We start from the raw sequence: 14,771 nt of genomic DNA on the forward strand, positions 1-14,771 counted from the left end.
GGCTCTGAGCTGTCAGCACAGAACCCGATGTGGGGCTCGAACCCACGAACCGTGAGATCATGACCTGGGCCAAGTCAGACTCATAACCAAGTGAGCCACCCAGGCGCCCCTCTTTTTTTTTTTTTTTTTTTTTTTGATGTTTATTTATTTTTGCGAGAGAGAGTGCGAGCAGGGGAGGGGCAGAGAGAGAGGGAGACACAGAATCCAAAGCAGGCTCCAGGCTCTGAGCTGTCAGCCCTGAGCCCAATGCAGGGCTCGAACTCAACAAACTGTGAGATCGTGACCTCGGTACTTAACTGACTGAGCCACCCAGGTGCCCCTGATCACTTCTGCAAATCATAAAGGTCACTTTGACTTTGGAATTTAACCTCAAAGGCGCTGACATCCACCCCCTGCCTCTTACTTGAGCTTCTTCTACTGTTTCCTGTATTACTATATTACTAAACTAGCAATTCTATTATTTTGTTCAGAGTTGCCATATTTTATTGTAATTTTGGTCATTTGGGGGATTATTGGAATAGTGTTTTTAAAATTAGAGTTAACTAAGTTTATGTTTTGATGGTTTTTTTTTTTTGAGATTTTTCATTATGAGCTGGATATTGCAAACTTATATTGCAAACTTTATATTTAGTAAAGTTTTTTTTTTTACCCCATCGAGAGCGTTCCCTAAAAACCACTGCAACTCTAAAAACTCTAAAGATGAGAAATGACGAATAAAACCTTGAGAGAACTGTATAGTGTGTGAGCTACCTCTGGAACATACTTGCTCCTTGAGGGCAGGCACTATGTCACACACATCCCTCCATAAAACTTGTCTGGCATATGTCCGATGTGCAGAGTCAGCCAAGCAGCAGGTCAGCTTTGTCACAGCACCTGTAATTCCTGCTCTGTCCTCCCAACCTTTGGGGTATTTTGGAGGAGAGGCCAAAGGTGAGTCAGGGGTGTGTGTTACGCTCTTTTCTCCTTTGAAGAGAAAAGATCAGTTGAAAGCTGACCCCACCTACAGACTTTTATACTGTCTCTTTTTATTAGTTAATGGGTAGCTGAAATTTTCCTCTTTGTTGACTTATATGTTGGCAGAAACTTTAAAATTTACCTAGTCCTTCTATCCTTTCCATGCTGGATGTGCTCCTCTTACAACATCCTGGTCAATAGGTAGCTTACCTTTTTTGTGCTTGGACAACTGTTATGGTAGCTCCCTGCCTCTGCAGGCAGCTTAGTTCATCTCTGGACAACTCTGAGTTTTAGAAAGATCTTATATACAGTTGTAGTCTGTCTCCTTGAGAATTGTGCCCATTGGCATCTTCTCAGGGATTTGCCTTATAAAGTTTTAAGCCCTGTGTAAGTGACAGGGATCCAAAAGGGGTACCTTTTACTGAACGGATGCCTACTCTGCCATTAAAGGAGTTAGACCTAGTGAGGAGCATGGAGATGATTCCATCTGGGGTGTTTTCCTGGATATTCTGATTCAGTGGGTCTGAAATAGTATCTGGGAATTTGTATATTGAAGAAATAGCCACTTATTTTTTTTTTTTAATTTTTAAAAATGGTTATTTAGTTTTGAGAGTGGAGAGAGAGAGAGAGAGCAGGAGAGGGGCAGAGCCCAGTTAATTTTTATATTAGGGAAATTTGGAATCATTGCAGAGTGGATCTGGGGAAAGTAAGGGTGTTTTGGGTTAGCATTTATTTGTTTGTTTGTTGTTCTTTGATAGTACTAGAGACAGGTTGCTTTGCCTGGGTCTTGTGGTCATTTTTTCCCCTTGAGAAGAGTTTGATTCTTGCTCATTAGGGAAGCTGCTCTGTATCCCCATAAGACTAATAAAGTGATTTGTTTTATCTTAAAAAAATAATCTACAAACTATTCAGAATATCAGGGCTGGTGTATGTGTGCTGTGTGTGACTTTGGTGGAAGCCTCCTTATCCCTTCATCAGAATGTTACAAAGATGCCAGGATACATAGGTGTTCCACTGTCTTTTTGGTGTCCGCTAAGTAATTCTGTTCTAGTCCTTGTGAATGACACTGCCTTTTAGCATGTCTGCTTTGTTAACCCATGAACATATAACTTGTGTCAGGGATTCCCCTCAGATGTGTTAGTGCAAAAAGATACATGAAAGTCACTCATTTCAGGCAGTCCTGCCTTTGAGCTGTCTGGGCTCTGCAGCAAATGGAATATGGAAGGGAGAATAAAGGAGGAATCAAGGGTCTTTTTTTAAATAAAAATTTTTAGGTTTATTTATTTTTTTGAGAGAGAAAGTGTGAGCTTAAGTGAGGGAAGGGTAGGGAGGGGAGAGGAAGGATCCCAAGGAGTGGGATGTGGGGCTCGAACTCATGAACTGTGAGATTGTGACCTGAACTGAAATCAAGAGTTGGACACTTAACCGACTGAGTCACCCAGGTGCCCCAGGAATCAAGGGTCTCTTGAGCAGAACAGAGCATTCTGCAAGAAGGGGCCCAGGAGTGTTCCTCTGACAAAGACTTGATGTTGCTGTCCCTTATAGGAACTAGAAAGTGGCTTCAGATCTGAAAGGATAGGCTCCTGGCCTCTGGATGGGACAAACCTGTAGTGTTATTTGTAGTGGTAGGAGGTTTGCTATAGGTCTGTTCTTTCTGTCGTCTCCTTTTTGAGGCAGATACCAGCTGTGTGGCAGAAAATACACTCTGATCTTACAGAAAAGAGCAAAACCAAGAAGGGGAGGCGGGGGGGGGGGGGGATGATAAAAGCCATAGCTTGGAGTGATAATTACTGTACTAATTTATTTATATGTGTAAGTATATAAGTTTCTACATAAAACTCTGGTAGGATCCCTAGTTATTGGCTCTAAGGTTTATTATCTTTGTAGCTCTGCTGTCTTAGTGGTGTGTTAGAGAGGATTGTGGTGTCTTGTCATCCTTAATTTGTGTATTTCATCATGTGGCAGACAGTACAGGGTATTCTGCTCTTGTAGATGTGTGGGAATCATTGACCAAGTCAAAGATAGGGCCCTGCCCCCAAGGAGCTGACATCATCATGGAGATAAGACAGATGAGCACACAATTAGGAATATGAAATACAAGTCATTTAGTCACTTATCTACAGTCTCTGAAAGCAGTTTCCTGCAGTCAGAGTGACTAAGAGCTATAGGGTCTGGGGGAGTAAACTTCAGGTCTACTAGGGAATAGTGACCCCCAGCTCACTCTGACTGGGCTTGTCTGCTATTCTCCCCTTTCTCTTTTGTAATTTAGAAGTATCTAAACTTAACTTGGGGGAAAAGATAAAGACCCCTTTGTCTGGTATGGGTCTAAATGTAAATTTGGCACATGTTATGGTATCTGTTGTGTCTATCACTGGGTTTGTGGCAAGAGAGAGAGGGCTGTTTTCTTAGTCCTTGATGAGAAGCCCGATCTAGGACAAGTTAAGGTGGAAATATCTTCTTTGGAAGACCTAGTTCTCAGTGGCAGTAGCTGAAGGAACTTCTTGTCACAGCCAGGCAATGACTGAGGTACGGTATGGACACACCCAGAGTTGCTGCCTCAGGTGGCATTGATTAATCATACTAACATCTCCCTCACCCTCTGTGCTTGTCTTGGCAAAACCCTGTCCTACCAGCTCCTCAAAGTTTGTGTTTTATTAGATACGATTGAACAAAGTCTTGGGGGTCATTTTACTGTCCCTTGCCACCCTTGAACTGCAGGCTAGTTACCTTGGTCCAGCTCTGGTGTCCTTGGTCTTTGATCATTCAGTGAGGGGCCTGGGTCTTTCTTCCCATTGGACTGAAGCACCTTCCCAGAGGCCTGCCTGAGGCAGTTTCTGGTCTTCAAGTCACTTCCTTTCAGAATATTGGCAGCTGGGTAGTGACTCTGGTTCTTTGAATACATCAGCCAGACATCATGCCAAGATGGACTCATTGCTTCACAAAGACACGTTGGGTCTATGGGTGTTGCAGAACCTGTTTCTGGGTTAAGAGTAGCTCCCCCACCCTTCTATATATTTAATCATATGAAGAAAGCTTGTGTGTATTTTGTGAGGTAAGGAAAACATGACGATAATATTTTGATTGGAGTCAGATATTGCCTCCTTAATAATATGTTGTCTTTTAACAAATAGCATCATTTTAAACTACAATTTTGCTTGCTGAATAAAGTATTGCGCAAGACGCTGTGGTTACATTCTAAAGTATAGTAGCTTGTTCAGAAGCAGGTGCATTTAAAATGGTTGTTGTTTGCTTCTTTTTCATCTCTTTTTATTCTCATCTGTCTTTTGTGAGGAGATTCTGGGAAGCTTTTTTAAGCCTTGAAGATTAAATAGTCTATTTTAACTAGACCCTAAGAAGGAGAGGTTGCTATGCTGACATATTTATCCAACATTCAAATAAGAATAATCGAATAGTGTTTACTCACTAATGTCTTTTGTTAAGTTTCTGAATATAAATAGTCAGAAAACTAGATCGTGCTAATGTGTTAATTTCTCTAAATCGAAATGTGGTAAGCTGCAAAGAAACTGCCATTTAATTCTCTGCTTTCACATGCCTTGGTCCATCCAGAAAGTGTCGAGACTCGTTGAACTTTGAGGATGTGTATATTTTGATTATTATTTTTAATGTCTTTCTTTGCTCTGAACATGCCTTTATTTATTTGTTAGATCTTTTTTAATTGGAAATGTTAAGGACATTCACTTTATTGCAACATTTAAAACACTTTCTAATCTTTATGAGGATTATTAGAGGAAAAACATATCTTGTGAATCATGCAAGTCCTTGGTAGTATGTTACTATTTAAAGTAAGTGACAATATTTCATGACTCCTGTGACATATACTTCCTAAGAGATTTAAAGAAAATGGTTGTAACTAAAAACAAGCATTGTAATATTTTAAGGTAGGTTTACAAAGTAACAGAGTTATTCTTCGTGTTTACACATAATTAACTCGTATTTATACTTTGTTGATTTTCTCTGGCACCTTTACAAGGTTTTTTTAATTAAAAAAATTAAAAAAAAATTTTTTTTAAATCTTTATTTATTTTTGAGAAAGAGACGAGGGTGAGCAGGGGAGAAGCAGATAGAGAGGGATACACAGAATCCAAAGCAGGCTCCAGGCCCTGAGCTGTCAGCACAGAGCCCAACGCGGGGCTTGAACCCACAAACCGCAAGATCATGACCTGAGCTGAAGTTGGACACTCAACTGACTGAGCCACCCAGGTGCCCCCTAATTAAAATTTTTAAAAATTGTTCACTTATTTTTGAGAGAGAGAGAGCCCGAGTGTGAGTGGGGGAGGGGCAGAGAGTGAGGGAGATACAGAATCCGAAGCAGGCTCCAGGTTCTGAGCTGTCAGCATGGAGCCCGAGGCGGGGCTCGAATTCATGAATTGGATCATGACCTGAGCCAAAGTCGGACGCTTAACTGACCAAGCCACCCAGGTGCCCCTACAAGATTTTTTTTGGAGGGGGAGGTTATTTAAAAAGTAATTACATTTAAAAGTAGTTAAGGACATTGAAAAATCTAGAAAACTATGAGATAAAAATATTCATAATCATACTACTGTTAATATTTTAGTGTACTCTTTTGGTTTCTTTTTTCTACCCTTAGTTTTATTTATTTATTTATTTATTTATTTATTTATTTAATTTTTAAAAATGTTTATTTTTGACAGGGGTGGGGGGAAACAGGATCCGAAGCAGGCTCCATCTGACAGCAAAGAGCCTGATGCGGGGCTCAAACTCATGAACTGTGAGATCATGTCTTGAGCCAAAGTCGGACACTTAACTGACTGAGCCACCCAGACATCCCACTACCTTTAGTTTTAAAAAGTTATTGATTAATGATGTATATGCACAGTTTTCTGTACTGCCTTTCTTTGATGGTTATAAATGTTTTTCATATTTTCAAGCATTTTCCATAAATGGATGTTTTTTGGTTAAATAATATTCTTGTTAAAGGGGTTACTAGTTTTGACCATTTTTTGATTGGATATTTAGTTGGTTCCACTTTTTTTTCTATATAAATGATGCTGATCACCTTCATACATAAAAAAAATTCCTCATTAGGATTTTTCCCCATTAAACTAGTTTTGCAGAAGAAAAATTACCGCGTCAAAGGGTAATTTTTTAAAATTGGGAGACAATTTAAAAATAAAGAGGAAAGCATAAGAGAAAATTAAAATCTCCAATAAGTCTATCACTTCCATCCAAAACCCACAGTTAATATTTTGATAGATTCTAGACAGTTTTTTTCTGTGTCTGTTATTGCAGTTGGCATTTTAGCATATGTATAGTTTTATCATTTGCTTCTGCACTACTTAAGATATTACATTTTCCTATATGTAAATGTTCTTTAAGAATATTAAAGGGTGTATACTGTTCTATCTTAAGGATCTGTTACATATAATTTAAACTGAAACCAATTCTCAGTTGCCAACTTTCATAATTGTGAATAATGCTATAATGAACATTCGTACATTTAAATCTTGGTAGGAATATTTATTTTGTTAACATAAGCTCTCAGAAGTCAGTATTTTGTTTCAGAGTATGGACTTTCCTGTGACTTTGATACACACTGCCAAATTCAGTTCCACATAGTTTGACCAAGTTGTATTTCCATTGGCAGAATATGAAACTGTGTTCCCACCTGTACTCAACCCTAGTTTTTATTTTTAAAACTCTTAACCAATTTGATAAGTGGTAAAGGCTACCTCATCTTAACTTGCCTCCCTGATTATACAGTGATACTGAGTGGTTTTTCATATGGTTGGTGGCCACTTCTTATTTACTTATTTTGATAAATTGTGTCTTTTACCCCTCAAGGTATTCATTTTTTGGTTACTGATTTGAAAAAGCTGTTTATATTAAGTGTATTAGTCCTTTGTCTTAAATGTGTTGCAACATGCATGGACAGGTTAAACTGCATAATATCAAATTGCTACCAATATTGATTTCAAAAATTGTTTATCTGATAGGTTTTCAATCCTTTGATTTGCAATGAGCTTCATCAATTTTCTTTTTATTTGTTAACTGGTATTTTCTATAGCTACTTTAAAATTCTAATCTGACTGTATCATAAAACAAAAAGCTGTCAGTTGTATGTGCTCAGGAAATGCACATATAACATTTTATAAATATATACTGGAGGGAAACTGTATATTCTGGAACTAAATATGTGATTTTGGTAGGTTGAGGATAAGCTGCTTATGTCCTGTTTTCCTGGACATCCAAGATCTTTGAAGTATGTAACATCCCTGAAAGGCAGGACTAATGCACTACTAAATCTGACATTTTGACCTAATTGATAATTGTACTGTGGTTTAGCCAGTCCGTTTGGTCAGACAACAGGATGACTAAGATTCCCTCCCCTCTCTCCTCACCAAATTGATTAGTTGTGGGACAGAACTGACTCAATCAACCTGTTGTTTTGGCACCCTGTGGACACCACCTGTTTCTTCCATTTCTCCCTCCAGCCTCCCACTGCCCTAGTGCAGTGCTGTGTGCACAGTGGGTAGGAGATCAATGTTGTTGCTGAAGAATGTTGCAATAAAGAAGAGTAGACTGCTTTTTTTTTCAAGCTTGTATGTTCTTAAGGTACCCTGCTGCTTTTGACATTAAGAGCTCCAGCTGAACTGTTGTATGTGGAAGCCCTGCAGGTCTTAAGTGTTTGATTCAGAGTAATTTCAGGCAATATGAATGCTTTCTTAAGTATCATTGGAATTTACTGGGCTGGTTGTTTGCCAGCTATTACCATATTTAGCAGGAAGAGACCTGGGGAACAAGGACATTTCTGACCAACCAAAGAAGGAAACCTCTCTGAAGAGGATTGTGACTATTTTTTAAAATGGTGTGGTTAAGAGAATGCCAGTTAGAGAGATTCCGGTTTGTGTCCAGTTGTCTTTGTTTCTATGCCCCATCCACAAAATTAATTTATGGGTGGGAAAAGAGATTTGATAGTGAAGCTCTTTCTCACCCTGAAGTCTAATACTGTTTCTGGGAGGAAATTAGAGAATTCTTACACCTAGACTGTGCATTGAGAGGCTTAATTAACAGGTGAAGCTGCTGATTAAAAACAGGTTGAGGGGTGTTTATTTTCATCTTTCTTTTTGAAGGCTTACTTATTTTCTGCTTTGTCATGGTCTGAATTTATTTTGGCCTAGTCCTTTTCTCCATCCTACTTTTGGAACTGCCAGCCTTCCCTCTATGGCTTAAAATTTCTCTGCCTGTTTTTCCATTTTAAAGATGAAGATACTATTTGGAAGGATCATTCAATATAACTGACATACAACTTATTTTCATAAAGTAAAACAACCCCAACGTTTACATAGCAATGTAGAGTTTACAGAGCCTTCTTATAATTGCTTCGTTTATTCTTCATAAAACCTTAGTGGAAACTGAGCCTCAGAGGGGTTATTTGGCTTGTATACCATTGTTTAACCCTAGATAATAAGTGACAGGGCTGGGGATATAAACTTGTGGTTTGACTTTTTAAAGTTCAGCTTTTAAAAAAAAAAAACATTTTGTTGAATTCTTACTATGTGTCTCATTCTGCTAGGGCTTTACGTATATTTCCTCACTTAATTTACATGGCTATCCTTTAGGGTAGACAGTATTTAACTGTTTTACAGACAAGGAAATTGGAACTGAGATTCACAGCTTTGGATGATGGGGTGAATAATGTGGTTAATTAAGAATGGAGACAGAATTCAAGCATCTGCAGTCAACGATGGAGCTTTATGTATGTTCATAAAATTATGCCTACAACAACCCTACAAGATGGGGAATAGGTTAAGTGGGGAAACTGAGGGATATAGTAAAGGTGCATTTTTTTTTAGAATTTTGTTTTATTTACATGCCATATACATTTTCTTTCTTAAAAAAAATTTTTTTTATGTTCATTTATTTTTGAGAGAGAGCACAAGCCAGGGAGGGAGGGGTAGAGAGAAAGAGAGACAGAATCCCAAGCAGGCTCCGCACTGTCAGTGCAGAGCCCGATTATAGGTCTTGAACTCATGAACTGTGAGATCATGACCTGAGTTGAGATCAAGAGTCAGGTGCTTTACTGACTGTGCCACCCAGGTGCCCCTAAAGATGCATATTTTTATGATATGTATAACTAAAAATTAATTCATAAGACTGGCAGTTCTTTGTTTTTTTTTAAATTTTTTTATGTTTGTTTATTTTTGATAGAGAGAGAGAGTGAATGAGAGAGTGCAAGCGGGGGGGGGGGGGGGTGGGCAGAGAGAGAGGGAGACACTGAATCCAAAGCAGGCACCAGGCTCCGAGCTGTCAGCACAGAGCCCGACACAGGGCTCGAACTCACAGATTGCGAGATCATGACCTGAGCCAAAATCAGATGCTTAACCAACTGAGCCACCCAGGCACCCCTGGCAGTTTTTTGAATTGTAGAGGTCAGCTATTAGGAATTTTTTGTATCTTCTAATAAACAAGAAATGGATGGACATTAATTGACCAATGGCCCTTGACTTCCTTTAGTTCATTTCTGTCACCAGGAGAAACAAAATGAATTTGGGCTGAGAGGAGGGGAGTTGCCATTAAGGATGAGTCTTTAAGCCAAAATGGGCCACAGCTATGAGATCTTCAGAGGGCTGCCCTTAGCAATGACCTGACTCCTGAGGGCTCTGCTTGGGGACATTCCTGCCTGTGTTTATGGAGACTTCTCTTTGAGAGGGACTTATTGGCTTATGGGGAGAGAAGATGGGGATACTTTTTAGTCTGGCTCTGAACATACTAGCTCTGTGTCTTTGGGCAAGTTTCTTAAGCACTCTGTGCCTCATATTCGTTAGTAATAAAAGGATTATAACAGCATGTAATTGTTAGGGTTATTATGAGAATTAAATAAGTGTATAATGTGATAATAATTCATAGTGCGGTGCCTGGCACATACTAAGAGTGAGGTAAATAGTGTTATTTTATGTTGCAGTATGGACTTTTTGTTGCTTTCACTTTAATCAAAAGTGGATGAGTGATTAGGCCCTTTGGTGAGAAACAGGAGCTTCATCTTTGCAGCAAGTACATTGTTCACTGCTTTTCAGTGACTGTATACATATTTAGGGGTCTTGTCTTTGAGTTTGTTCCCTTAATGGTGTGTACTTCCAATTTGGAGGAATTTTGTCTATTACACAAATTGCACTGATAGGTGTTAACTCATTTCCCCATTATTTATTAACCAGACATTTGTGGTTGGATGTTATGCATACTACAAAAACTCTGATTTTTTGAAGTGTATCTTTAAGGATAATATCAGATCCATTTCAGTTGTTCCCCAATTTCATATGATATGACAAACATCATCATGTGCCATTCGGTGTCACCATGTGGAATACTAGTCTAAAGCCAAAATATTCAATGTTTTAATTAGCCTTGTAGCACTTAATGGACTATCTCTGTTAGACATTTTGAAATAATAAAAATATCCTATGGTCTGTTAATACGTCTTTAGGGGCTCCTGGAGATTTGGGAATTTAAGGTGGGTGATTACCCATTTAGTCCATCCTTGTTTTACAGATGAGGAAACTAAAGCCCAAAGAAGTGACTGGTGGGGACCCAGCACTAGGTGAAGGTTGGGCCAGAACCCAAGCGCTTGTTTTCTGGCCACGTGATCTTTCCTCAAATGATCTATCAGTACATCAACTGGCTTTTTTTTTTTCTTTTTTTTTTTTGAGATCTGAAGAAGGAAACAGAGAAGGAGTGGAAAAGTGGGGGAGAAATGTAGCCATATTGGAAATGTCAGTGAGAGTAGAGGAAATATTTGCCTGTGAGCCCCTGCCTGTCCCTTTGGACTTCTCTGTAGTGGTTAAGACAAGCCGGTGGGGCAGTAGCATTAGTGATTCAGAATTGGATAAGCCAGGACTGGTGGAGTTACTTTCTCAGAAAACCGTTTTGTATTTTAACATTTGTTTCCCATGACAGTTTGCTTATTCTCAAGTTTTGGCAGCGTTGAGCAAATGGTTGTCAGGTTTTTGTTTTGTTTTAAGACAAAACTCCACTTCTTATTTTGCTGATTTAGTAAACTGTCTTCTACCTACCACTCCCTTCTGCTCCCTCTATAATTATTTCTAAGACTTTGTTTTTCAGTTGTGGGAATACTATGAAAGGTTTTCTTTTATAGTCTGAGATATTTATAATTATGTGTAAGCACACTGTTTACAGAAAATGTAAGTGGTGCATATGGTAACTCAAATACTCTTAAAACGCTTAAAGTATTTTCCAATATTTAAATCTTTCCAAAAAAGCAGCTGAAACCACTTATAGTAAAAGAGAGGAGGTATACACTACGGATAGCAGCATTTGAATGTAATTAATACAGATAAAAGTGAATGTCACTTTGGAGGAACTGGGAATATTTCATGAAAGCTGACCAAGGCATGCCTCCTTAGTAATAGAGTGAACCAAACTGACAAAAATCTCTGTCCTTATGGAGCTTATATGCAGCAACAATAGCCATCATATACTGAGGGTTTATTATGCGACAGATGCTTGACAGTACTTAGTAAAAGTACTTTACCTGTTTCCTTTGGTCCTTACAGTAGGTGTTCGATTCCTGTTTACTGAAAGGTTAAGGGATGGTCATCTAGGTCAATCAGCTAATCATCGGTATATGCCAACAATTGGTACTCCTCTTGTCCAGCTCCAGAGCTCACACAGTTAACCCATTGTAAGTAATGCCATTTATTTGGTGGAATCCGGTAGTCCCACAGGCAGTGTAACTTTGGATTTAATGATATTTTGTGTACTAAAATGACTTAAGTTTTACCATTCTTAACATCTTACCTCTGAGTGAACATTTGCATTATATAGGAATTATACTTCAAAATTGCAGTTTGAGGATTTGCAGTCCTTTCTAAATCTTTTTTTTTTTTTTAAGTGGGAAGAATGGATTTATGTTTGTTGTAATCCAAGGAAAGTTTTTAGCATTTCTTTGCCTTTTATATTTTGATCCTAAAAGAAATTCTTTAGTAGATTAGATCAGGAATGAATGGGTAGCTTTTTTTTTTCTTAATAAAGAACATTTTGGAAGATTGAAAATGGCCATCCAGAATTATATTTGTGGCAGCCTTTTTAGTTACACATAGCTTTTTCTTGACTGTGCACATGCACATGTATTCTTACTTAATTTTGAAAGAGATGTAAGAAACCATGTAAAATGATTGGAATGCCTCAGCACATGAACAATGGACATAGCCAACTACTGAAAGTACCCAGTACTAACCTATCTTGGCCTGGGAAGTTTGAAATTAACTGTGTGCAGCATTTCTACACATGTCATTATAGAAAAAGCACACAGTTTTTCTTCTTTTCTGTGAACTTTTTCCTTATTATTGTCTCCTTTGTTACTGAAAATCAATAGTCATCTGTACCAATAGATAAGAGAATGTGTTTGACATCAACAGATAATCCCAGATAATCCTGTTTTAAAATACAGCCCTTCACATGCATGCTCACACATGTGAGTCCTCTCAAACATACTGGGCTTTCTCCTTAAGGTTTAGTTGTGTTAGCTGCCACTTGAATGGTGAAGGAGAGAATAGAATGCTCGGGGATATTAAGGGTAATGAAAGAGATAAATGACAGTATAGGTTGATTGTTTATTTTTAATTATCTCTTGGAATGACTTTAGATACCCTTTCCCACTACATTGTGATTTTTTGCTTTAGCACAGCTGTTGAGTTTTGGGAACCAGCTAAACCTGGCTCTGATTCTTAGTTAAGAATATTGGGTAAGCCACTTCTCTAAGTCTCAGTTCCCTTATTTATGTAGTGGGAATAATAGTAATACCTAACTTGCAGGATTATTTGCAGATATTAAAAACATCATATTTAATCGCATGGTCCTGGGCACAAAGTAGGCACTCAAGTGTGGGGGGCTCATAGTTTAAACTTCATTAGCCGCATGGTAATTCCCTGCTTTGGAAGATAGGATCTGGACATAACTTGTCTGGCCCTTCTTGTTTCAGTTTCTTTCAAGGATTCCCTTTAGACTCTGTTCCATTGCCAAAGCAAGATTATGGATCACTTAAAGAACAGACTAAAAGCACCACCGTCCAGTAATTTCAAATTTGTAAATTAACTGCGTGAATTAAAAGCCTTTCTAACCTTTTGTCTGCGCAAGTTTGCAGTGTCTTGCACCCGTCACCTCAGAAGCAATTGATTCATAGAAAAAAAATTATTTAGTATTTCAAATTAAAGCTGGAGAACTCTTTTAATAAGGAGGATCTACTTGGTACTTATTCCCATCATTCACCCCTGAGTCTTAATGGAAATCAGGTTTGAAATGTTAGAAGCAGTTGGTTTTCAGCATTGGGAAAGCTTATCTAATCAGGCATGTGAAGTGGCCTATGTTGGATTTCTGTGCCAGAGAAGGCTGGGGGAGGCCAAGGAGATTATCGTTCTTGCTTGTAATTCCTGAGCATTGTTGAGGCACTGGGAGAGCAGTGGGGAAATTTTAAAAAATGTCAAAGTTGGTTATACCAGTCCAGCACACATCCCACCCCATTTGGACTGGTCTCGTAACATACGTGTATGTGAGCTCATTTGAATAATGTAATACTTTGTCATTTCTGGGCTAGATGGTGAGGATTTCCTGTTTCACAGGATTTTGGATTGGGAATTTTACATTAAATAGTGCTTTCTGGTTTATAGTCACTTTTATCTTAAAATTATTTTAAAATTATTTTTTAATGTTTATTTTTGAGAGGGAGAGAGAATGCAAGCAGGGGAGGGGCAGAGAGAGAGAGGGAGACACAGAATCTGAAGCAGGCTCCAGGCTCCGAGCTGTCAGCACAGAGCCCGATGCGGGGCTGGAACCCACCAACCGTGAGATCGTGACCTGAGCCAAAGTTGGGCGCTTAACTGACTGAGCCACCCAGGCACACCTATAGTCACTTTTATAAACATGATCTCACTTGAGCCATAAATGAAGTCTTCTAAGGAAGGAGGGCTGGTGGTATTATTTTAGTTTTACAGATGAGAATAGTAAGTCTCAGATAGCTCAGAGGAATTCCTCTAGATCACATGGTGAGTGTAGATCACATGGCAAAGCCAGGATTAGAACTCAGGTTCTGATTTCTAGGGCAGTTCTTGTTTCATTACACCACAGTGCTTCCTGCATAATGTAGCTAAATCTGAATTCTGTTCACCAAGATAGGAAAGGATTCTCTTCCTTTCTGTTTGATGAGCTGTGTCAGAGCATGACAACAACGAAGCAGGAGCTGAGAATTCTTTCCCCAGATGGATCAGTTAGGTTTTATTAAAGCTATTCTGTGCCTGCAGTCACCAGTTGTTGCTGTTACCTATACAGGATGTTGATCCAAAGTGAAATAGGCAGGAGAGTGTGGCTGACTCAGCTGAGCCCATCACAACTGCCATATGTTCTGCCAGTGGGTCCATAATGTCATGTTAATTTACATGCATTTCATGTGCTCTGATGTCTGTTTCTCAGTATTTTTCCTCAGCTGTTTTTAATGTCTCAAGCCTTAGCTCTTCCTGAGTGGCCCGAAGTGACTTTCCTGTTCCTTAAAGTTTCCCTAAATTGTCTCAAGAGCACAAAGCCTGGCCTTCTCAATGTAATTTTATTTCATAGCTCTGGGCAGTTCTCTCCTTAACTTGAGCAGAATGTGAATCGTGAATACAGATAGGTGTGTCAGTATTGCACCGTCACTTATGTAAGTGCCTTTTAGCATTTCTTCTTTCTTTTTAATCAAAATGAGGAAATAGAGAATGTTTTGTTATGGTAGTTTTACACGTACACCCATGAGGAAATGCGTAGTTGGCTTCTGTGGGAAGTGTAACTGATAT

General features: G+C 38.8%; 1 protein-coding gene across 2 annotated transcripts in view; it reads left to right on the top strand.

The window, feature by feature from the left end:
- The window catches only part of NOTCH2 (notch receptor 2), a 163,875-nt gene that overhangs the window by 4,532 nt on the left and 144,572 nt on the right, over positions 1–14,771 (top strand). The window contains exon 1 of one of the 2 annotated variants that reach the window (XM_019458028.2): positions 8,538–8,692. The exons of the other annotated variant lie outside the window; for it this stretch is intronic. Coding sequence (XP_019313573.1) covers positions 8,632–8,692 — 61 coding nt within the window. The 5' untranslated portion in view covers positions 8,538–8,631. Of the gene's footprint in view, positions 1–8,537; positions 8,693–14,771 lie in introns of those variants that run through there. 2 annotated transcript variants of the gene reach the window in all.

Source organism: Panthera pardus, unplaced genomic scaffold, assembly GCF_024362965.1.
Source record: "Panthera pardus isolate Hobbes unplaced genomic scaffold, ASM2436296v1 HiC_scaffold_11, whole genome shotgun sequence".
In the NCBI taxonomy this organism is placed as follows: domain Eukaryota; kingdom Metazoa; phylum Chordata; class Mammalia; order Carnivora; family Felidae; genus Panthera; species Panthera pardus.